The sequence below is a fragment of the Nestor notabilis genome, unplaced genomic scaffold, assembly GCF_000696875.1.
Source record: "Nestor notabilis isolate BGI_N333 unplaced genomic scaffold, ASM69687v1 scaffold20962, whole genome shotgun sequence".
In the NCBI taxonomy this organism is placed as follows: Eukaryota; Metazoa; Chordata; class Aves; order Psittaciformes; family Psittacidae; genus Nestor; species Nestor notabilis.
In genome coordinates, this window is record NW_009918993.1 from 2,446 (window position 1) to 26,819 (window position 24,374).

The following is a 24,374-nucleotide window of genomic DNA, read 5'->3' on the forward strand; positions in this document are numbered from 1 at the left end:
TGCAGAGCTTTCTGTAGCGCAGGGGAGCAGCGTACGCTGAATAATGAGACGTAATTGAGTCTTTCTCCTATCCCGGCTCTTTGCAAATGCGTACAATGGAGCAAGCACGGTGATTTCTTAGCAGCGCAGGAGCCCCGTAGTTGAAATTCCAGCCTGGGGAAAAGAGGGAGGTGTGGTACCGTGTTGCGTGAACACGCTTGGCGCTGCGGGATCACCGTCACGGCGAAGCTCCCAGTGTTTCTGTCCAGCTCTGCTCTGCACAAGCTCACCCTGCTGTTACACGAGTTGAAAGAAGCCCCATGTATACACTGACCCACCGCTTTTCTCCAGTGTGCTTTCAGTGCTTGCCTTTGACAATTGCTTAGCAGACGTAGCAGAGCAGTGCCGAGACTAACAGACCCCTCCGCAGCGTGTGCTGGTAGGGTATATAATTCCAGACTACCAACCTAGAGTAATTTGCTGTACTCCAACCCCCCTTCTTCTGGGGGTGGGGCGGAGTAGTATTTTTCTTTTAGGTATGAAATTTACAGGATCTCCAATCAAATTAAAGGTGTCCCAGGGCCAACCCGTGAAACTAAATTGCAGCCTCGAGGGAACGGAAGATCCTGAGATGTTGTGGATCAAGGACGGAGCAGTGGTGCAAAGCGTAGACCAGGTGTACATTCCAGTAGATGAAGAACACTGGATCGGCTTCCTCAGGTACAACAGATGCAAGGAAGGAAGAATATCGCGGACACTATTGCACAGTTTTCTGCTGTCAGCTATATCTGTGCAACTGCAGTGCCCTCGGCAGGGGGTTCCCCTGCCGGTGCCCTCGGCAGGGCTTCACTCTGCAGTTCAGCACGTGGCAAGGGCATAACTGAGAGCAGAACTGAAGCCACTTGAGGGCTGAGATTTTGTGCGCTAGAACCGTATTGGTTTCCCGACTGCTGTGGTGACAGGTGCTTTGCTAATGCTTCTGATGCTTGAGACGTGACTTCAAGGTGAAAGGATGTTCTTGCCTTGTTTGTTCATCTTGTTCTGCCGTGCAGCAGGAAGACTAAGGTCTGACTTTCATAAATAGGTTTTCTCTTTCACACTCATTCTGTTCTCTTACTCTCTCTCTTGAGCTCTCAGCCTGCCTAAAGGGTAAGGATTGTTAATTGAAATGAGACTCCCAGGATTACATCCCCTTCCTTTCTTTGGGGAGAAGCGTTTGTTACCTGAACCATCCCTCAGTCATTTAGCAGAGACTTTCCTAATACATTCACACCACATGGTATCAGTCCTGCCCTGCTCAGAGGCACAAATCTCTTCTGCAGAGCAGCTTTCTGGGCCTTTATTTCAGCAGAAGAGGGATGTCAGCTAGTTATGGAAGTACTGAGTGAAACAAGACCCAAGGTTCTGCTCTGGCTTTTTCTATGCATAAAGAGAGCTTGTACAAGCAAACATGCCATCACCGTGAGGGCTCACAACTGTGACTGAGATTCACTCTTCCCTGAGCTCCAGCTTCATGTCCTCTTCGGTTTCTTGGATTGACATTGCACAGAGTCTCCAATTCCAGCAACTAAAAGTCTCTGGGCTAAAGCTTCTCTGCAAGAAACATTCTGATAGGGAAAAAATCTGTGCTCAAGAAAACTGTTGCTATATTGAGTTTATCTTGAAATTATGCCATTTACTTCCCCCTGTTCTACTAGTTATCTCTCTTCGCCCCCCACAATCTCTAAGTCTGATCTCCTTTCTCACCTCTTGTTTTCCTCCACTGAGAACTTTCTTAGCTAAGTTAGGGTGCTAAATCCAGATGTGTCTGTATCTCCTTCTCCTTTTTCCTTTCTTCTCCTAAAGTGATCATTTCTACCACCCTCTGTGTGAGACTTTGCTGCAATCGCTGTTTCAGAACATGGGGCTGGATGGGCAGGACAGCTGATGCCATTTGAAGGTACAGCTCTGAAAATCAGGCTGTAGGGGGTCCATTTTGTGCATTTTGGCAAACACTCTCCCTTTTCTGTCTTCCTTCCTGAGATGTTCTTCCCCTTCCCCAAGGCAAACTGTTAGCGTTAGGAAGATGGGCATCAGATCTGCTGAGGATCCCTGCATGGCTGCACATCCCATGGGGACAGTCCACTTCTGTACATTGACTGGTGCCTTGGGTAGCTGAGACCTTTTTGCTTTGGGACCAAATTCTGCCCTTACTCACCGCACTAGCCTAGTGTTGCTAACAGCAGTGAGGATACTGCACATTCCCAGTGGTGGAGCAAGGCGCAGAATTCCTCCCCTGAACTGGACGTCTACGACTTGAATGCAAGTCCCCACGGCTGCCTTCCCCTGCTTGGATGCATCTTCTCAGGAGAGGTGTTGCTGAGCAAGGGAGGGCACAGAAGAGTTCACAGGGTGAGGTCCTGTGCTGGAGTAGGCCAGGATAACCCCTTGAAATCACGAATCAAAAGGCCCAAGGAGTTTTGCAGTGTGAGGCTTTCTTGGGGTAAGAAAAACACTGAGTGCAGCTGAGGCGAGGGGGGCCCTTTTGTGACCCATCTGTTCCTGTATGAGGCTGTCACGAGTCCTGTCACCTCCTGAGGCAAGCGAAGGGCTTGTTGGAGGTTTGTGATTTGGAGTTTCCTGCTAGCTCAGACGTTGCAGGTCAGGCTGTCGCTCTTGGAGGCTAGCTAGAGTTGTGATCCAGGACCCAGATGACCAGCCCCGTCCTATTCTCAGAGGACACAAATGATGGGGTTTCTGCAAGGACGGTTCAGAGGAAGGCTGGCTGCTCTGCTGAGGATTCCTTCCACCCACTTGCTGTGCGCTTTGTGCTGGCTGCCTGTTGCCCTCCTCTCCAGAGCTGGCTGTGTTTCAGTAGGTTTGCCGAACACTGAAGGGTCCTTTGGGGCAAAATCATGCTTTATCCACGTAAAATATCGATATGGCTTTTGACTTTTTTCAGCTTGAAATCCGTCGAGCGGACAGATTCTGGGAAGTACTGGTGCCAGGTTGAGAACGGGGGGAAGAAGGAAGAATCACAGCAAGTGTGGCTCATAGTGGAAGGTAAGGAGGAGTAGTAGTGCTGGTTTCCTTTCAGGGCTGACCCACCAATATGCTCTAGGTGGAAGTGGTGAGAGCAGATTGCTTGTGACAGGCTTCTTGGCTCTGAACCTTTGCTGCTAACTGCAGCGAGATCGCTACAGAGCAGGAGTAATAATAGGAGAGCAGCTTCAAGGAGAGGAGCTGTCAGTTCTTATTCTGGTTTTATTTTGGCACGTTAGGAAACAAGATCCTTTCATGCACACACGTTTCTTTCCAGCCCCTCAATCCATTGTTGTCTTCATCTCCAAATAATTCATAGAATGATGGGATAGTTTGGGTTCAAAGGGATCGATAGGGACCAGGTGGTTCAACCCATTTCTCAAAGCAGAGTCACTGCCTGGTTCTGTGTATCAGGCAAGCAGGTCTTCGAGGGCAAGGAACTGTTTTAGCCCAGTTCTGAGTTTCAGAAGTACTCTACATCAGCGCTTCATCGCTGTGACTGTTCCACGTGGCACTCTTTCATCCAGTCTTGTCCGATAAAGAATAACTTCCACATGGTTGCCCAAAAGTCACCCAAAGCAGCATGGATCGGTGGCTTCTTACAGACTCTAGTTTCATTTCCCTTGAGCCGTGATTGTGTTAGTGTTACAGGATGGCTTCACATTTGATGAGGAAGTTAATAGTGCACTTGCAGCAAGAAGTGGCTTTTCGGATGTAATTGGTAACATTCTGGTCCAGAGCTGACTCAACAGTCTTAAAGAGGGGGAGCAGGGAGGGTGCTGTGGGAGGTGCTGTGGTCTGGGGTTTGTACAGCAAAGGACTCACTCAAGAGCCCTGAAAACATCCATAGCAGCCGTCACAGGAAGAGGGACTCTTACCTGGTGCGGTTTCAACTGGAGAGCACTGTTTACAGCTTAAAACACTCTCTATTGTGTAGTGTTTCCATTTCTATTCCAGTTACCAGCCTGCTCCAAAGGTGGTTGCATTTGCGTGGTGAGTGCAGTAGGAGTGATGGGGAGCTCAGTGTGCTGAGCCATCTGAAACACCAGAGGAGCCCTGGATAGCACAGGCAGAACGTGCCAAAGTCACAAACCCAGCTGTAGCTGTGTAAGGGGGAGTGTTGAGAACGAAGGCCAAAGCTTACAGCGGAAGCTAAAGAAATGCAACTAATGGCCTTATGAGAAGAGCAAGTACAGCAGAAGCTGGTTAAACTTGAACTGAGCATGTAATCATTTGAAATGGGAGTTACTGGGGAAAATTAATAAATAACAAGTAGTGATAAGGGTCGGGTTTTTAAAAATATGTCAGCTGTTAGCCTAAGAAAGCACAGGGAATGCAAAAGCCTATCAGTCCCTTCATTGTTATCTGTGTGTGTTTCTTCTCTGGGCGTACCAGCTTTGTCTAGAGGTGGTTGCTGTATTGATAACAACTGTTGACATCTTTGACTGAGAGAGGATCATTACTCCGGTTGTTTGCAGCCTTTGGTAGGTGCTGACACCCTGTTTGTGTGCCACAAACAAGTGTGAGCTATCAGTGATCTAATTTAAAGTGAGCTCAGATGGGTTTCGGTGCTGTCTGATATCAGCCTTGGGATCCACTTAGGTAGTCTGTATTAGGCAGAATTTGTTGCAGTGCTGTTTGAACTGGCTTTGTAATACAGCTAAAATGTTTGATCTTATGAAACACTCCTCCGAATTTACAAAATAAACCCAAAATTAGTTTGAAACTGTTTTCTGGTTTAGAAACGAGACCCTGGCCTTCCAAGAACATGTTGGCATTTGATGCCCAGAGAGGTAATTGAAGAGGCACACTGCAGAGTGTGAACATCTTAAAACCACGGATTGTGTTTCTTACAGAACTGTCCCTCTGAAATTACACTGCTGCCTGTGCTCTGTTCCTAGGCTGCTGGCCCCTGTTGTGGCTGCAGTCACACTTGTATGGACACATCCCTCTCAAGTTAACACCATCTATAAACTGAGCTGTAGGAACAAAACCAGCCCTGTAGGTTGGATGCTGGCTTGGAACAGAGAACAGACAAGCTCATCTCCTCACTTTGCCATTGATGTCCTGTTGCCTGTCCATGCCCCTATGTGGCATCTGAAGGGCGGTGAAGGCACTCAGCTCTTGTACCAGGAACTGGAGGACTGAATGAGACGTGGACAGGGAGGTATCCAGGTAACATACATATGGGGCACAGTGCAAGTTCCTGGGCTGGATGAGTCAGCTGCACTCCCTAAACTAGGAGAGTTCTTAATTGTGGTCTTGTCTGATCTGGTTACCTGCTCCCAGAGTGAGAAAACCTGCCCAGCTGGGCAGGATCCTCCCAAAAGGTTACCTTGGGTGCCATGGTAAAGGGACAGGAGGCAGGGGTCCTGCTCACAAGAAGAAGAAACGATGGTATTTTCTGTTCTAGTCTTCCTTGAGAAGAAAGGCAAAGCAGGTGGAGATGTCGCAGCTGGTACCTGGGAAGTTTATTCACTTTTATTGTTTATGTATGACTGCAATAAAAGAAAGTGAAGTAAAACGTGTAAACATAAACGAGCAGTAAATCACAATGGTGGATTTACCTACAGATAGGCACCAGCATTCCCAAAGTGACCTATTTTTAGACCTGTTTTATTTTGTTCATTTACTTGCCACTCCAAAAGGAGAGGAAAGGAGATGAGGAAGGCACAAAGAAACTGCCACCTGAAAGGCACAAGCAGCGATGGGACGGTCAGGGAAAGACTGAGGACACCACTTCAGCTGGAGCCTGAATAAAGTGTTGGGTATAAAAGCAAACTCAGTGTTTCTCAGGGTCTTCAGCTGTTCTACCAGCCACCAGAAGCACACGCTGGCTGTCCTGTAGGGTCAGCACTGGTGCTGATGGCTGGTCAATTTCGTATTACTGGTTTGGAGCACTGAAACCACAAGAATTTTGGCATTACCTGTGAGAGGAACCACGTGTCTTGATGTGTTGAGTTACGCTCAGCTATTGCCACTTAGAGATGACCTGAGGCAGTCAGCTCTGCAGCTGTGTTTTGTTCCCTGAGGGCCTGATAGAAGGCTGGCTGTACCAGGCAGGAATCTTTCCACAGTTGGGAACAGGTAGTTATCAAGAGAGCTGTGTGCATGGATAGCCTTCAGCTCGGAAACAAATTACCCCCAACTCCAAGGCAGCCTCGTTCTTGTGGTGTCGGAGAGTACTCGAAGGTGGCTCCAGTCAATTAAGCTGTGGAGAGAGCATTGTAAATGATCCCAGTCTAGCATCAGGGCAGGTTCTTTCCTCGTTCATTGGTTTGTTACAGCCACTAGTTCAACACAGTTACAAGCTTCAGTTTTTAATGCACGTCAAGAAGGATCTTGCAGCTGGATTAGGTGTCTTTTAAAGTGGCGTTTGCCACTGCTGAAGTTATTGACTGTTGCCTCTTTAAACTGCAATCGCTTCAACTGAAAACTTGAGCAAATATTGCCATTAAAAACTACTTCATCGGGGACTCTTGAGGGAGACTCAGCGGAAACGGTTTTTCAAAGGCATTTTGGGAAGCAAGCACTCTTGTCTCTGACTTCTTCTCGTGGGACTATGTAGATGTTCCTGCCCTGAGGTGCTCCAGCCTATCTGACCCCTGGTTCTTGTGAAGGGGAAAACCCTTCACAGGAGGGAGTCGGATTAGGCACAGGGGCAGGGCTGATGGGTGTCCAGTATTGGGCACTGGTATCAGTGGAAATAAACAGGGGACAGGAATCTTTCTAGTTATTATGATTTGTCTGTTGCTTTTCTAGGTGTGCCCTACTTTACTGTGGAACCCGAGGATGTGTCCGTGTCCCCTAATGCCCCATTTCATATGGCCTGTGCTGCTGTTGGTCCCCCTGAACCAGTGACAATTGTCTGGTGGATGGGAGACTCTAGAGTGGGGCTTCCAGACATCTCCCCCTCCATCTTAAATGTGTCAGGTAAGGCTGCTACCGATCCAGGGGATCACTTTGGGCATCAGAAGAAGCAGAGAGCTCTCTTCTAATCATGTCTAGTGATACTGGGTATCCACGTAGTGTGAGAATGGTCTTTGACTGTACATTGAGGGTTGAGAGATCATGATCATCACATACAAAGCCAGGTCATCTCAAGAGGTGGTCGTTGCTTTGTGTATTTTCTGCTGGCTTGAGGAACACAGCCTCTTACAGAACTTGGGTGGGACTGGTAATGTGGTAAGGGTGCTACTGGGCACATGCATTCATTGGGTGCCTCCTTTGTTCCACCTCATGGAGGGTGTTCATGGTTATATTAAGTGACTCTGTTGGTGACATGTAGCTTGAAAATCTCCAGTCATTCACATGTAACATCATGCTTCTGCACACAGCCACGTCACGTGCATTGCTTTCCTCTTCTCCCCCTCTCTGTTCTTGCATGCTTGCTGGAAGCTCTCATCATTAAAACCTGGCTGCCCCATGTAGTTGTCTGACCCTTCTAGAGTAGTTGTGTTGGTGCTGAAGTGGGCTGGTTGATGTCCTCAGAGGCCAAGATTGGCCACACAGCAGGCACTAGGTGCATGGTGGTAAGCCTGCCCCCCCCAGCAGTGCCAGCTGAAGAACTTGGGAGCCAGTATGTATCCATGCCTCTCTTCAGCCCACTTTCAGGGAAGTGCAGTGTATCTCTACCAGGACCTGACTGCAGCTATTCTTGTAGTTGCCTCCTACAGGTAACTTTAGTTAGTTGTTGAACAGCTTTGTGTTACTTCTTAGCTTTGCTGTGTTTTATTATTCTCAGCAGCCCTGAGCCAAAGTTGAGTTAACTATTCAGAAAAGAAGGTTTTATGACTAAAAGTCATCTCTGGGGCCTCTTCATCAGTGTTAATACAGTTACACCCAGAGGGAATTTCTTTCTCTACATGTTTTGCCGTCCTTTGAGCTATCCAGTCCTATTCAGCTTTCCCTTGGAACTTAATTTATATGCAAATCAAAACCTGATTTTGTGATTTGCAGTGGGTTTATAATCTGCTCCCTCTCTTACATAGCCACTCGATGCTATTACAAGTTGGAAATGAAAAGTGCTCCCTTATGATACAAGCTGCTTGTTGAAATGGGAACTGGAAAGATTGATAGTCTAGAGGGGAAAGACGATAAAACAGTAAGTCTCCCTTCTTCCACTGAACTCATCCAATGGTGCCTCACAAGACTACTGTCATTGTGGGGCAGTGGCATGGAGGCCTGAAGAAGGGCATCTGCTCCTAGTGATTCTCAAAATAAATTGCTATTATATATATATTCACCATCAGTGCCTTTCTTTGCCCCTTTCCATGTTCTTTGAGATATTCCTTGGGCAGATCTCATCTTTGCAATGTCTTTGCAAAAACATGTAGCAGAACACAAGCTGCATGGTCAGATTGCCGAAGCATGTCAAAAAAGATGGTAAGAAAACAAGGATTGCTAGCTAAAGGAAGTATCAGGTTCTGAAGAAAATAATCAAGTACTGGCTAGAAAGCAAACATTTAGAAGGTTCAGCAAGCAGTTGGTTTGGTTTAAAGGATTGTTGTATTTGGAAAGCAGAGCTGGCAATGGTACTAGAGAGCAAGGAGATCTTGGTTTGTGGTCTATTTTGTGTTTTCCTCAGGGCAGGGCTGTGCTTGGTTCTGTCTTTGGTACATGCCTACCATGCCAGTTGCTGCTCTGCTCTGCTGCCTGGCCTTCTGCCTGCTGGTAGCATTTTCCTCTGGTTCACTGAAGTGAGTGGAAGAAGCTAGAATACTTTGCTCTTTCATTTCATAGCAGTCCCTCCTCACTTCCACTACACCTTCTTTGCAAAGCTGTTTAATCTCAGGCTTGGGAGTTGAATCAATGGGCAAAGACAGACACACTGCAAGCTGCTCCATGCAGCTCTGAAATCTTTTTCCTTCCTAAACTGTACGTTCTTAGTGTACTGAACATTTCTCAGATAGCCCTATAAGGCAACTGAGGGCCAAGTCAAGTGAAAATATGCTGGACACACTTCTCCAGGCAGCTTTGTAGATCTGTCTCAATTCTGATTATCAATACCTATCTGAATCTTGGATCAGCCAGACATCAGTATGAAGTTATGTTCAGGCCCTGTATGATGGATGGATGCTAACAGAAGAGAGGGAGTGTAATCCTCACCTGTATAGTATCACCCCTGGAAAGTGCCTCAGTGCCCATGCAGGAGCATTTTACTTCCACTTCCTTTGCATGTCTTCAGAAGTCTGATGCAAGGTGAGGGACAGGTGGGCATTAGCTTGAAATCTGCAGCATCTAGCTGGAGGTTTGCTTTATAGCTCAGTTAGAGGATGGTTGTTACTCAGGTGGCCAGCTGAGGTCCAGAGCATTGGTTCTTGTTCAGCACGATCCTTGCTCCAAAGAAGCTCACTAGGATGTGGGAAGTGGACATCTACCAACTGAGCTGCTGTTCTGCCAGACTCACCCTTCTTTTTCAGCACTTTCTGACCCTCCCAGGGAAGCTTTTCTACATTCCACGCTCACTCCATTAAAAATGTGTTTAGACATTAATTACATTGAATTCCACGTGCCTTTGACTGGCACCCAGCTCAGCCCGCCAATTGCTCGTGCAGCTTGAGCTGGATGTCACACATAATTGAAATTCTGCTGAAGGTTGAAGCTGGATTATATAGCTGTTTGTGTTTCCTTTTCTTGGCTCATCTCCAGGTATTAATCAAAGCACAGTTTTCTCCTGCGAAGCTCACAACATTAAGGGATTGTCTTCATCTCGGACAGCCACTGTTCAAATTAAAGGTGAGAAAGTACAAGAGAATGGGCAAGGGACTCGGGTTTGCTCTCTGGGAAGGGAAAGCAGGGCTCCTAATGCAAAGGGATGTCTCAAAGCTGCCAGCAACAGCACCAGTTGGAGCTCTCAGCAGTCAAAAGAGTGCTTTATACTCTAACAGCAGTTCCCGCTTGCTGTGCAGGGCCATGTCCCAGGCTGTTGAAAATCCAATTCAGGAGTGGAAATATGATGTCAAGTAACAGTTCTTCCTTGAAAAGGAGCGAGTCAGAGCAGTTAAATTGTTTGTGAGAGATTAAGCTAGATATAAATCTGTAGCTGGGAAATCTTTCCTTCCTGGAGATGATGGGTCTTGTTAGAGCTAAAGAGGCTGCTGCTCCTGCTTGCTTCAATTGACATCACATTTGATGCTGAAAAAAGACAAGGAAGGTGATCACTGGTGGCTGGAAAAGTCTGCTTATCCACACAGGTTTTATTGATTTGACTTTTTTAATTCCTTGCTCTTTAAAAACTCATTCAAAATAAATAATTCCTAGCCTTTGCATGACCAGGTGACAATAAGTTGATGTCATGATTCCTCTGTTCCTTCGTGTGACTGAAACAGGGATGATCAGAGCAATCAGCTCTTCCCCTCCTCTTCACATTGAGATGCTTCTGCATTTGAATTTTTAGTCATACCTTAATGCACATTAAATGACATGATTATCAGTTCCAGGAAAGGCATGTCACAAAAATCATTTGCTCCGAGTAGTAGCTTATTGCTCAGTGTGAGTAAGAGCAAGCGTTTATGTCTGTATCAGAACTCGCAGTTGTATTAGCTAATATTCATTAAAGGATACCTTCAAATCCAGCTGCAGATCTGGTGTTCGTACAGTGTATTTTTCTTCAGGACATTGTGGTTACTGCTGTGCCAAGAATGCAGTCTGCTGCACTAGTAAGATTTATAACTTAATTTAAAAATGTTTGGAGTTGTTGCCTTAAAGGCTCGTCTATGCAGGGGAATTAGTTATTGTGGAATACATCTTCTATGGATATTTTTATCCTGGGATAGAATGTAGTTCACAAAGCTATTATGCTTTAAAAAAATCTCATCAAGCTATAATTTGAAATAACACTTAGCATAAACAAGCTGCTTTTTTTTTCAGGTTAACACAGATGATTTTCATTTGTTTTAATCTATGAATACAATGATGGGGTAAAGGCCTCGAATTCTTGCATTTGCAGCAATTATGTTTAGCCAGAAGTGTTCCATGAGGGCCAATCATCAGCTAGTGAATCCACACAACCTATTTGGGAGGGACATTTCACCATCACACACTTGTGTGTTCACACACATGCTTTTGGGCTAAGGAAGAGCAAGCTCAAGTGAGTCAGCAAATGTTGCCCCAGTATGTGGCATGTCCTGGAGAAAACAAATGGGTCTTAAATATCAAGTCCAGTGCTGTAGCTGTAGTAGTTCTCCCTGTCGTACCTCAAAGCTATGTCTGAAAGAGGAGTTATACATGTGAGGAAGTGAGGAGGCTCTTTGAAAGACCAGAAGTTTTGAAGATCTGTTACAGCCCCTGTTAAAATTAAAGCCAAGCTCCCAACAAGGACATCAGCAGAAATAGGAACAGGCCCAGATAATGTTTGTTTAGGCTTTGTTTCTATGAACATGTAGGCTTCAATGAAATCACTCCCAAGAGTAGCTGGCCATACATGCACGAACCTCTCTTACACAGAGCCATCTGTTGATGAGGACTCTTAAGTCTTTCTACAATTTATTAAACCATTTGTTTCTTCTGTGTTTCCAGAGGCAAATATTTTTGCTAGGACATTTACAAACTGTCAATGTTTCTTCCTATTTGCTACTGTTGTTGTTCATTATCTATTCTCCGTAGTGCCCACAATGTGCTGGGTATACTCCAAGCAGAAAATTACTGTTATTGTAGCCCACAGTCCCTAGCTGTGTACAAAGCCCCATTGTTCCAGCCACTCTACAAGCACAGAGGAAGTTAACTCTCATTATGTTACACTCAAGGTCCTGTTTTCAGGCTGCCTTTGCTCTGCCTGCTTCATGTGCGTGGCTAAGGCTTTGAGGGTCGTATCTTGTGTTTCAGAGCACAAAAGGAAACAGCCACCAACAGGTTTTTTCCCAATGGTTGATGGCGAAATCAAATTTGTAGAGGGAGAGATGTGGCTTTAGGGGAAGGTTCTAGCAAGCCAGCCCTCTTCAGTGGCTGTCTCCATTACAGAGGGGGTGTGTTGGCAGTTCATTATCTGTTCTCACTGATGGTATAGCCTGTATGCCCCTTTGGCCTGCCATTCAGTGTTGAAAAATTACATGCTCTTAAGCCCAAAAGTTACAAGTGTGTGTACAAAAGACTTGAATTAAGGGCAGTGTTTCGATGATATCCAAGTAAGCAGTGAAAGGAAGCTTTTCCCCCCCAAAAAACTTACAGCCCTGACTACCCAACATCAAAAGGGAAAGAAACCAAGACACAGAAAACTCTTAAGTTAACTCACAAAGACCTTTTACTGAAAGGCAAAGGATTTATTTGCCCATCTTCCATCCCAGAGTCTTGCTCTGCTGCCCCACCTCCCACCCACAGACACTGTTCTTATCTAGGTGGCAGCCCCCTGCCTTGGGTCCTCGTAACTTATTAACAAGACAACAAAGGCTTTATAGGGTTAATCTGTGGCACCATCTATTCCCTGCCCCATATTCTCTTCTAGGTCCTCTGCAGAGACTTAGGAGGGGGACTTAGGTCTATGCATATCTTCTGCAAGGTGGCCCTGTGGAGAGGCTGAAAGCAGTATCGTGGTTGTCCTCAGTGCAGTGAGAGACAAAGGTGCTCTCTGGCAGAGTAGAAGTTGCAGCTGGAGGAATCGTGGTTTGCAATTACTTTTCCACTGCTGCTTTCCACTGGATACTGCTCAGGAGAGGTGGAAAATGTGGTCAGTCACAGAGCTTGTCCTGAGGACCACTGGGTTTTTGAAAGAGGGCTCTTGAGGGCACAGTTCGTAGAGGTGCTGCAGGAAAAGTATTGCAGCAGCAGCAGCAGCAAAGGATAGTTTAAAATGAGCACAAGGTCAGGGGAGAGGCTGGTGCTCGTGAAGCTGGTCATTTTTCAGGAGTGAGGTGCCTAAATGAGAACAGAGACTTAGGAGTGAAGAAGAGATAGTGAGGGTTATATCGGGAAGAATAGGAAGTAACTATGCCCAAACCATTCTATGATTCTATGTGGAATTACAGTGGGAGGAAAAGAGAAGGCAAAGGGAAACATTGAGGATCCTAAAAGGACGCCAAAGAGCTCAGGTTAATGTGACAATGTGCTGGATGCCGCTGCAGTGATGAAGGTGTCAAGTCAGAGCGAGAGCAGGGGGACAGTGCTCTGGTGCTGCTCTGTGGTGGTGGAAAGCACAAACAACCCACTAAACGGCCAGTTTGGGAATCCTGGTTTTGTTCCTGGCTCTGACCTTAATTTGTAGTGTGGTATCAGCCGTGTAACAGGCACCCCCTTTGCTTCGAATCTCCCCTCTATAAAAGAGTGCTTTCTGACGCCAGAAGGAGTCCCAGTTTTCAGAGCAGGCTCCGTCCCAGAGTGTTTCAGGAAGAGTTTGTAATGGTTTTGGAGTGAGAACCAGGGGAGGGATTTTCAAGCCCTGATTTGGTTCACAATGTAGGTCCACAGGCAATTGTGTGCACAGGGCTGGGTCACTCATTGCAATGGAGGGGGCAGGGAAGAGGGCTGAGTAGTAAAGGTGTAAACAGCACACACTGGCAGTGCCATCAAAGAGGTCAACCCCTGCCTGTATGTAACAAGCAAGATACACACGATCAAAGAATGGATGCCAATAGCTTGTTCGATGTTAAAATAATAGTTTCATTCACAACAGCCGGGGGCACCCTCCAACGATGTGATATTGTTCCATTTCAGTTAGTGATTTCATTGCATAATTCCCAGCCTCAAGCCTCTGCCATTTCCATGTGAATACCTGCTCAGTTCTGTGTACACTGAAAGGTCTCTTTGTTTCCTTCCTAGCCATGCCTCTCCAGCCTCTCAATGTAACTGTAAGCCAAGTCACCAGCAGCAATGCCAGTGTGGTCTGGGTGCCAGGATTTGATGGCCGTGCACCCCTCCATTCTTGCACTCTTCAGGTACGGCCCCTCTGGATTGTCCCCTGCCCTGCATGAAGAATGGGACTCCCATGAGCCACGACATTGCTTGGGCCATCTTTTGCTCTCCTAACTGCTTTGTGGTAGTGTTTGATTTCTTATTCCACAGCCTTAAAACATGGAAACTTAACAGGATGCAACTCAGGGCATATATAGGTGACAAAAAGTAGGGCATGAAGTTTTGAGCATGAAGTTGAGAATCTGAGGCTGGCCCCATTCTCCCCCTCCCAGCACATCAGTTATCACCTTATTTGCTCCATGGCAGCTACTCCATGCAGGGTATTACACGGCAGCAAGACTGATGGGGCTTTTTCGTACAAGGTCAGGCCTATTTGCATGTTTCAGTGTAATTTTAAGCCCTACCTCTAAATCTTGATTGGTTTTCCCTTGTCAAAGACCAGTTCTGCCCAGAAAATCAAGGGCCATCCTTTAGCACTACCAGGTGCTGAGAAATCAACATCGGTGGAAAATTGGACTGCTTTTTTAGGTTCCTGGGGCAAATGGTACCTGTCCAACTTCAGGCAGAGTTAGTTTCTAGTGTTGTACACTCAAAACAGCTGGTAACTGAGTGTCTGAAAGAGGTGGTGATTCCTGAAGCAGGCTGTGTAAGCCCAGCCGGGCACATTCCCCATGAATTTACCTGCCAGGTGTCAGTATCGGGCCCCAGTGTTTTCCCTACCCGATTACAGCAGCAACATGAGCTGGAGTGGAATTTCTATGGGGTGTTGCCAGCTACACAGAGGATTATAAACACAAGGTATGCTGGAAGCAGCCTAGGTAATTTACTCGCAATCCTCTTTTTATTTGGCAAAGAAACCAGAGATTCCATGCTCTGATGTTTATTCCTTTTCATAAGTAAAAGAAACCATCATCTTGTCTCAATTCACTGGCAGAAATAATGCCTGAGCATAGCTGGCCCCGGTCTCTGGATTTTGTTGCTGCTTCTGTTCTTGTTCACAGTTGCAAATGGTGTTCTTCCTCCCTTTTACAATGTGGGTTATCTCCAGTTGGAACAGCCTATTCTCTCTGGCTTGCATGCAGCAATGCTAATCACCCTGGGGTTTGAGTTCCCCCTCTCAGTTTTGGCAGGGGCAGGGATGGGGGGATGGGACATGTGGAAAAGAGGTTGGGTCAGAGCAGCTCCGTTTCTGTCCACTCAGCAGTCTCTCACCCCTTTTTTAAGCCTTTTCTGTTCTCTTTGGGGAGGATGAAGTTCCTGCGCCTGGATGTGGGAGCAGGGTAACTCGGCAGTAACCCTCCGTGCTTCCTCTGTATCCCACAATGAGGGGATTTGAGAGAGACATTGACCCACTTTTCCATGTGAAAATGATCATGCTCCTGGATCCCCACGATGGCACTTTTGCTCCCAGCCTCCTGGAAAGAGAAGGGTTATTGAAACTTGGCTGTGGTTTTCTGGCACTCAGGAATTGCAGAGCGTGCCCCAAGAACACCATGTTCAGACAGGCAGATTGCTTCTGGGGACAGCGGAGGGAATCACCATGTTTACTGACTGTTAAACACAAGCCATGTTCCAGGGCATGAGGGGGACAGATGTAAGAGCACCAACTCTTCAGACTGTTGAACGGAAACACACATCATCAAGCTGACAGGGTTTTACACAAAAGTCTGCTTGTTTTTTCCCTGCTTTGGATGACACTGATAATGACAACAATATGCTTTTCTGTTAAGGAAGCTTGAGATCCTTCCTTTTTCTAGCCAAATAAATCAGTGGGCCAAAAGTGTGTGCGAGAGTGAGCAGAAGGGCAGGGAGAAAGGCTGCTGTATAGAGCATATGAAGTCCACGTGAGTGTTTCACAGTACACCTTGCTTTTAATCACGGCTTTGGTATTTCATATGCACTTGAGAAGAACGATAGGCTGAGCCTGGCAGCTATGCAGTGATTTCTGCTGTTGTCAGTACAAAAGCAGGAACCTGTCTGTGCATTGAAAGCACACAGTGATAGCAGATTTAAATTAACATTCATGTTGCTTACAAGTTCAGATTGGGGCAGGGGGGAAGAGAGAAGGGTTGCAGAAGTTTCTTTCCAGTTTAATTTGAAACAGTTTGGTTCAACTAAGCCACCAGTGACTGCCCTGTCTTTAATCCACTATGAAACTGGAAATATACAAGCTTCTGAAAAAGGAGTTGAGGTAAAGGTGACACTTGGCAACAGGGAGGTTGATTACCGATTTGCATTGCCCAGATTTAGAGAAGTCTCCGAAGCCAACCATAGCACTCAAAGTAATGAGCACATTTAGTCTTCTTTAAAGGAGGAGACCAACTGTAGAATTTGTAACATAGGTAAGGAAATGTTTTAAAACATGGAACCACATTTTCAACTGGTGAAATACTGTTGTCCAGAGTTAGGAGAGCGATGTCACTGAAACTAAATAAAGGCATGGCTCCTGATTCTTAGTTTGAGAACTCCCTTTTCCACATTTTAAACATCACTGGTACCGTATCTGTTCTTACACATTCCTAAACTAAACATGAAGTGGACACTTACACCTGTGGGCTTGTTAGTCATATGGCTTATGGTAACAGTCTGCTCTGTGTCACTCTTGGCACAGGTAGCTGAGTCACCAGACGGCCAGGAGGTCTCCACTGAAGTCACCCCAGTGCCACCCTTTGCCTATGGAGTGCAAGGCCTGAAGCATTCCACCAACTACAGTGTTCGTGTGCAGTGCAGCAATGAGATGGGCAGCTCCCCTTTCACCGACAGGGTTTATTTCCAGACCCTGGAGCTTGGTAAGCAAATAGCAGACAAGAAAAGGAAAGTAGCTTTAAATCTGAAAAAGAGACAATAGACACAGAGTGGTTTGGGTTGGAAAGGACCGTAAGATCATCTAGTTCCAGCCCCCTGCCATGGGCAGGGATGCCTCACCCTAGACCATGTTGCCCAAGGCTCTGTCCAACCTTGCCTTGAACACTGCCAGGGATGGAGCATTTACCACTTCTTTGGGCAACACATTCCAGTCCCTCAGCACCCTCACAGTAAAGAACTTCTTCCTTGTATCTAACCTGAACTTCCCCTGTTTAAATTTAAACCCATCACCCTTTGTCCTATCACTACAGTCCCTGATGATTGATAAAATTCATTTTACTCCTTCTTGCTAAATCAGAAATGCAGGAAACATTATATTATCATACTGCTTGTCCACTCTAAGGGTCTTCTAACACCTAACACAAAACAATAATATGCAGTCAAATGTGGTTAGCAGCAATGATGCATGATCATGGGGCTTCTGCATGCTGGGCACATACTACATTAGCTCTGAGGTTCTTGGGGTTTTGGAAAGAAATGAGATGCTGACCAACCTTATCTTCTCCTCTTGAAGCAAGCACAGTGCTGGTGGCTTGTGGAAGTTCTCTCCCCTCACACTCTCTCTTCCAGCTGATCTCAGGAAAGAGGGTGAAACTGTCCTTTCAGCCATTTTCAGTGTGGGTAGTGACTGTGTTCTCTCCTCTGCTTTCAGCTCCAAGCAGCACCCCCCAAAATATCCATGTTACTCAAAGAGATCCTGGTCTGATACTGGAATGGGAAGGCGTGGCTCCAGATGTGCTCAAAGAAAATGTCCTGGGATACAGGCTGGAGTGGATTCAGGATAATGTAACTCAGGTAACAGACTGAGAGGAGAGCTGAGCCATTGGGCACAGAGTTGGAGAATGTTCACATTTTCTATGCATTAGGGTCCCTCATCCCTTATCCATACCAGGGAACTCGACTGCTGGCATTCCTTTTGTGTAAATGGACCTATTCTGATTTGCAAGAACTCCTCAGTATTTGGCCTCAGGATTCAGGCCCATTTCTCCCTACCTGGCATGTTCAGAATTCCTTCACTTGAATGTTCCTCTGCAGACAGACCAGTTTTCTGCTGTTCCTTGTACAAGGATAACACAGGGAATATTTGGTTTGCCTCTGCCTCTTCCTAGCACTGTCCCAAAGGCAGCTGAGACAGTGCAGGATATGGGCTTTCTCTGTCCTGTGTCTGGGACTTGGCTTTCCAAATCCTAGCAGCAAAGGTGTATTTAGCAAGTGAACGAGTTGGACTGTAAATCACAGAAAGAAGATGTGGATTATTTTCTTTCATATACAGTATGTAGGGAGTTGAAAGGATCCTGTCAGGGTGAAAGGCCTTTCATTTGTTCTTCAGCATTGACCTTTCCCAAGTATCTACCTGCCTTTGAAGTTCACAGCATTTCTTATGGCTTCTCGCTTCTTAATATGCATTTAGCCAGTGCTTATTAATGATGAACAAGCCTATAATAATAGACTGCTAGAGGGAAAAAGAGACTTATTTCCTTTCTGCGTGGCCCATTTCATACTAGGTCAGCGTCACTGACTTTGACAAGGTTTTGAGTTCCCATTGAATTTACACTGTGTTTGTGGTGGGAGCCAAATCTTCAGGGGTTTACTGCAAATTATGTGTATGAAGAAAATCCACATGTTGGCCTTGCCATCCTAAGTGAAAACTGGCCATGAAATGAAGAAACCATACGGGACTTGGTCAACAAGTTAAAACAGACAGAGTCCTCCCTTGGATTAAAACTATCAGATGCTTTGCTGTATGTTAGCGCATCTTTGTGTTTAAACCACAAGAAGGAGGTGTATCTTTTAATAGCTGAAAAAACCCCCACATTTCTATAGCAACTTTCATGGAAGGACCTCAAAGGAGACAATCATTAAACCTTGTATCTTCCAGACACCCTGGGAAACTGGGGAAAAATAGCAATTTTTTGGAAGAGGAACCCAAGATGACATCCCATGGCAAAACTGAGATTAGGACCAGGAGTCACAACTCCCAGCCCTTGTTGTAGCACCAATGAAGTACACAGTAATGGTTTGGTTTGGTTTTAAAGGAGGCATTTCAGACTAGATTCCTTTTAAGACAGCTTACAGTTCGTTACCATTTGCTTTCAGGGCGAGATGATCGTACAGGATACAAAAGCTAATCTCACAACATGGAACCCTCTCAAAGACCTGATCATCAGGGTGTGTGTGCTGAACACTGCAGGATGCGGGCCCTGGAGTGACCTCTTTCTGCTTGAAGCCCAAGAGGTCATGGGTGAGTGTCCATTGCCTTCCATTTACTTTGGGGAAGAAAGGCAGAAATGCTGGGGCTGCTGTTTCTCTCTGACTCTTCTCTTTTCAGTGCTTACAGCTGACTGAGCCACGTGCCTTTATACAAGAGCAGACTTCATCGAGCAGAGTAGAAATGAAGTAATATTTAAAGAGCTGGTGCAAACAAAACAGCTTCTGGCCTGTACTGTGTCTTCTTTAACAGGATTTGCTGTGCTTAGTGCAGAACAGGGCAAGGGGAGACACAACAGAAAAGGTGCAGGGGAAGGTCTGGAATCCTTCATTTAGGCTTAAGCCTCACACATTTATAAAGTAAATGTGACAAAAACTCTAATGTAGTTTCTCTTCTTTGATTTAATTTGAAGCCATTCCTGACCGCCTTCAGTTGAGCCTGGTTTAAACCACGGCCACATGGGGTTTTGTAATGTTTTTACTGAATGTGTTCATATTAAACCAGTTTAGCTCTCTATGGAAAAGCTGAGCTAATGGTAGGAGAGAGAGATAATGGTACAGAAGCTGTACCATGCAATCTGGACCAGGTGGAAGGGTTTGTTGGGAGCAAAGAACATGCATCCGTGAAGCGCATTCCTAGTGATAAAAGGCAGTTAGGCTCATCTGTGCTGTTTTGCCTGCTGCTTGGATTTCACAGGAAATGGGAGTCAGGCTATGGAGAAGGGCAGGGTAAGGAGATAGGTAGGAGGGAGGGAAGAATGCTGCTTGTGAAGGAAACTGTAAAACAACTAAGAGGAAGAGATTACATATAAAAATACGGACTGGTGATAAATCAGTGAGGTGCCAACACACATAAATCCCACAGTCTCCTGATGTTTTGTTCCCAGCACCAGTGGCAGGATGAACAGCAATCTCTCATCTCTGATGCTGGCCCCCCAGCCGCTGCTTTCTTCCCATTCCACATGTCTTTTGAGGAATCACATGGACGTTGTTCCCTCCACGCTTAGGGGTGGTAGTGGAAACAGAGTGGGGTTCTGAGGCCAGCAGGACATGGGGAATAGGGACAGAGTAACAGGAGAGAACTGTAGCCTTATTTGCAGTAGTGCATCTAATCCTGGTTTTAACGTGCATGTTACTCAGGCCCTTTGGCAACCCGGTTCCTGTGATGAAGTCAGCACTGATGGCTGTGTGTAAGCACACAGTCACTGTGGGATCAAAGCCCTCACATTATTTAAAGTAGAATGAAGGGTGCAGAGGTCCAGAGCTGACTCTACAAGAGGCTGGGCATTGGCTCCATCATTTTTTTTTCTCCTGTTTTTTGCTCAGTTATTTTCTGTGGCACCCAAATACAGAGAAAAATACCTGAAAGGATTAGAATATCCCTTTGGAAACTGGCCAGCACTGGCTAGAAGCCCGAGGGAATATATCGGGTTTGCATTTTACAGGGAGCTGGAATGGGATAATCCTGAAAGCTCGATATGTTTTCTTGTTTTTATATACAAACCACTTCAAAGAAAGCGTAAGGAGTGGTGCTGTTTTGGCCAAATGCTGAAAGTACACATATATTTCTTCACAAGCATAACAGGCTGGAAATAAAAGTTCACTGTGGAAACACTGACAGGCCTTAAACATCAGAGCTGCAGAAAGACTGCAGTTTTGTTTCAGGCCTGGTAGAAAATATAAGTTGCTTCCTTTCCTAAAATAGCAAACTGGCACTGGTTGTTTTATGTGCGAAATGCCAGGAGTGGTTTCTAACCGGCTCCCAGTGCGGCAGTAAGGATGACTAAGCTTGTATAAACTTTAAATCATACTTCTCATCACAGCAAAGCTGGTCAGCACCACCCAGCTTATGCAGAGATCTTGTGTGCCATTAACAAAGACGACTTTAATATTTTCAGAAGCATTCTCAGTAGAAACATCTCTCATTGCAGAAAGGAACAGAATGGCCTAATAGCTTTTTCCTATCGGTAATCTTCATGACTGCACGCAGGAGAAGACTCTTGGATTACGTTCTTTGCACACCTTTGTGATGTAAAACCTGCTACAGAAATAAAAAGGGTTCTCTTATCATCAACGGGCTCCTAAAGACTCAAGCTTATCTGATAATACTGTCTTCTCTCTGCCTTGTGCAGTCTTAGGGCATATGCCTGTTGGAAACTAGGGGTGCAGGAGGTGGGAAGGAGGCAGGGCTTGGGGAGGAGAGGCAACTCAATCTTTACTTGGGCTGCAGCTATCTTCTCTGTCTCAGTGGCACTAGTGGGAAGCAATGATGTGTGGGGCAGAGGAGAAGCAGTGAATTTCAACATTCATTTCTATTTCGGATACATTTGCTATAAATTGTGGGCTGTGCTCCTGATTCCTACAGTTTATAAACAGGGAGAATAGTTTAGTTTTGTGCTTGTTTTGTTTTCGTCTATCCTCCTTTTGGAGGGACCCCCTGGAAGGTGACCTAAATCTGCTCTCTCCCAAGGCCAGCTAGCAGACAGAGACTGGAAAATAGGCTGAGAGAGGTTTGTCTCACCACAGGGGGAGGGAAACCTCACAGTTAACTATCACAGAAGCCATTTTGCATCAGTGTTGTTATTTCTACCCTGATTGTTTGGCAGGAACAGCCCAAGTGATTGATTTGGGAATTGTGGAGAGGGTTGGAGTTACCTTTCATCGTATTTTATTCCACTTCTGTTTCTGATCCCTCTCCCTCCTCATAAGCAGCCTTGAAGGCTGGGGTCAAAAGGTGCAGCAGGAGGGAATATCGTGACACCCAGAGCCTATAAAGCTCTGTGAGTCACTGATAAGATGCTAGAAAATAGGTGCTAAAGCTCTGGTAATTTGTCTCCAGTGGAGAAGTGCTAGTTCTGCTTCCTCAGTGGTCCAGAATTCTGTTTCCTTAAGCTCTACCTGTTAATTAGACTAACATTGCTTATTAAAAACTTGGATGATAAGGCTCTACAATGTTACTTAGCAATTAAGTCTTAGAAGCCTTTTGCTTGCCAAGACTCTGCCAGTAAGGATGTCTGACTCCTTTTCACGTACATCTATGCAGAGATTCATCCAAATCTCAGCCCATTAACCTAACATCTCTTTTAAGGACAGATTAACTTACACTCTCATGACATATAACGTGATAGGATTACATACGTTGTCAAAGTTGATTCTTTATTAGCTCTAGTAAGGCACAGTCAATTGCTGAAGGTGAGCAAGGGAGCATGAAGATGAACAAAGTCTTACCTGTTCTTGTTTGCTTTTAAAGAAGTTGGAGATGGGAAGGATATCCTAGATTTTAATAAACCAATTCAAATTAACATTTAATATTTAATAAATGTATTTGGAGAAGAAATCTCTCAGGGAATTGAATTGATTTCTCTGTTGTTTGCCAAGCATAGATAATATTCTTTTATTCATAACCATTTGCTTACCTTCCTTTTCTGGCAGCTTACTCAGATTGGCAGCATCTCTGTTTCTTCTGTAGCTAATTTGTAGTCAAGATCATACATATCCTGGGAGCAAATATTAGACCAGAACTGGAACCTGCACACTGGCTAACTTACTTCTTGACTCACAGGGCACCTTTTAAAATGTGCCTTTTCGTTGGTAGAGAGACCTTGAGAAGCTACAACCAACCAGCAACATTGGGAAGTTACAGCCGATACCAAGTCCCATACACAGAGTGCCCTTCTTTGTGGAAGGAGAGGGAGGGGAAGGGTAAATATTTTCAACCAGATTGACATGAGGCAATTGTCTTTCTCTATTGTCTTTCAAAGCGTTATCTGGTTGGCATTCAGGCCATACTGTGTAGCCTGGTCAAGGTCTTGCTGCCTGCCTCAAACAGGACAAGGTGAAACCCGCACAGAAAATGCTTGTATTAAGAAGCCTTTTTGTTGTGAGAGTCCAGTTTCAAGTGCCCCAGATCATGAGCTCTTGTAAAGTACTACAATGTGGAACAGCAAGTGCCTTTTAGTTTCTGGTGGCTCAAAACGAAGAACAGATTCTGATAACTGGGTGCATCTGCTCTGCCTTTGCTGTGTGAAACAGCTAGTTTTCCTGATGATTGACTGAGTAGCTGTTTATGCCAAATTCCAGGGTACAATGACCCACTGTGTACACCAGATCCAGCAGCATGGCTTTTCCATTTAAAAGCAAATAGAAGAAATGTCCCAGTATGGTCTGTTTACTATTGACAGTCTTCAGTTTCCTGACTGGTGTTTTCTCCATCATCTAGGTGGCCAGAGACAACCTCCTTATGGAACATCCTGGGTTCCTGTGGCATTGGGCATTCTCACAGCTCTGGTCACAGCTGTTGCCCTGGCTCTTATTCTCCTTAGGAAAAGAAGAAAGGAAACTCGGTTTGGGTAAGGGAGGTTCTCCTTGTGCTGGTTAGAGAGAACACTGAAAATACAGCAGAAAAACCGTGTTACATCAATAGCTAGGCTTTATTAGAATATGGAAATACAAACTAGATACGGAAATATGAACTAGATAAACATATTTCTGTAAGTTCTTAGCACTGCTGCTTAAGAGATTCAGAGGCAAAAAACCCACAGATGAATCATTTTGTGTTCTTAGGGACTTGGCCCTTTACCCCGTGCTGGTTTTCAGGCTAGCAGCTTCTTATAACTTCCTGACTGCCCAGAACCCTCTGGATCCCCAGGAAAGTCTCCTTTTCATCACCTCTGACATTTGGTTGTGGGTTGCTCCCTGCTGCAAGCAAGGTTCCTATTCTTTTCAGTCTCACAAGCCTCTCACAGCAGCATCTCTGTTTATGTGTCTCTTGCAACATGCCCCAGCTTGGACACTCAGGATAGGTGATTCCTGCCTTTCAGAGGGCTCCCACCCCCTCTAGGTGCATCAACAAGGCAGCATAAACCCACCATTCCTCCTCTTTGACTAATAAAACAGTCTGTAATATTTATATGGCAAGGGACGAGAAATCATCTGTACTGTTCAAGACGCCCTTTTGGAAATGAATGGCCCTGTAAGTAACCATGCCTCTGTGTGTCTTTTCTGCCTTCTAGCCATGCCTTTGGCAGTGTGGTTGGCAGAGGGGATCCAGCAGTCCATTTCAGAGCTGCCAGGTCTTTCAACAGGGAGGGTCCAGAGCTCATTGAAGCAACGTGTAAGTAAAATGATGTGAGTGATTCTGCTTGAGAAGCTGTGCTCATGCATGTACTATACTATCCCTTTGTTTTCCCTGAAACTGATGGTTTTGGACCAAGAACATGTGATCAATTTCCAAGGAGGTTTAGACAGTGTGGGTGGCAGAGGTGAAAGGCCAGAATTGCTGTTGCCATACCAATTACAGAGCACTTGCTAATTACAGATACAGTCATTGTGTATATTAGTTTGAGGCATAAATTCACCACTCCCCTGCCCCAGTTTCACACCACTGTGACTCCCTTCTACTGTAATATTATGCAACAGTGAGATAAATACGGCTTAACAATAACAGCATGCTTTAA

General features: G+C 45.5%; 1 protein-coding gene across 1 annotated transcript in view; it reads left to right on the forward strand.

Moving 5' to 3' along the window:
- Positions 1-517: 517 nt before the first annotated feature.
- TYRO3 (TYRO3 protein tyrosine kinase) overlaps positions 518-24,374 on the forward strand; it is a 35,867-nt gene continuing 12,010 nt past the window's right edge. The window contains exons 1-10 of the mRNA XM_010010021.1: positions 518-699; positions 2,921-3,021; positions 6,763-6,933; positions 9,652-9,738; positions 13,753-13,868; positions 16,457-16,634; positions 17,363-17,505; positions 18,808-18,952; positions 23,138-23,267; positions 23,931-24,031. Coding sequence (XP_010008323.1) covers positions 518-699; positions 2,921-3,021; positions 6,763-6,933; positions 9,652-9,738; positions 13,753-13,868; positions 16,457-16,634; positions 17,363-17,505; positions 18,808-18,952; positions 23,138-23,267; positions 23,931-24,031 — 1,354 coding nt within the window. The remainder of the gene's footprint in view (positions 700-2,920; positions 3,022-6,762; positions 6,934-9,651; positions 9,739-13,752; positions 13,869-16,456; positions 16,635-17,362; positions 17,506-18,807; positions 18,953-23,137; positions 23,268-23,930; positions 24,032-24,374) is intronic.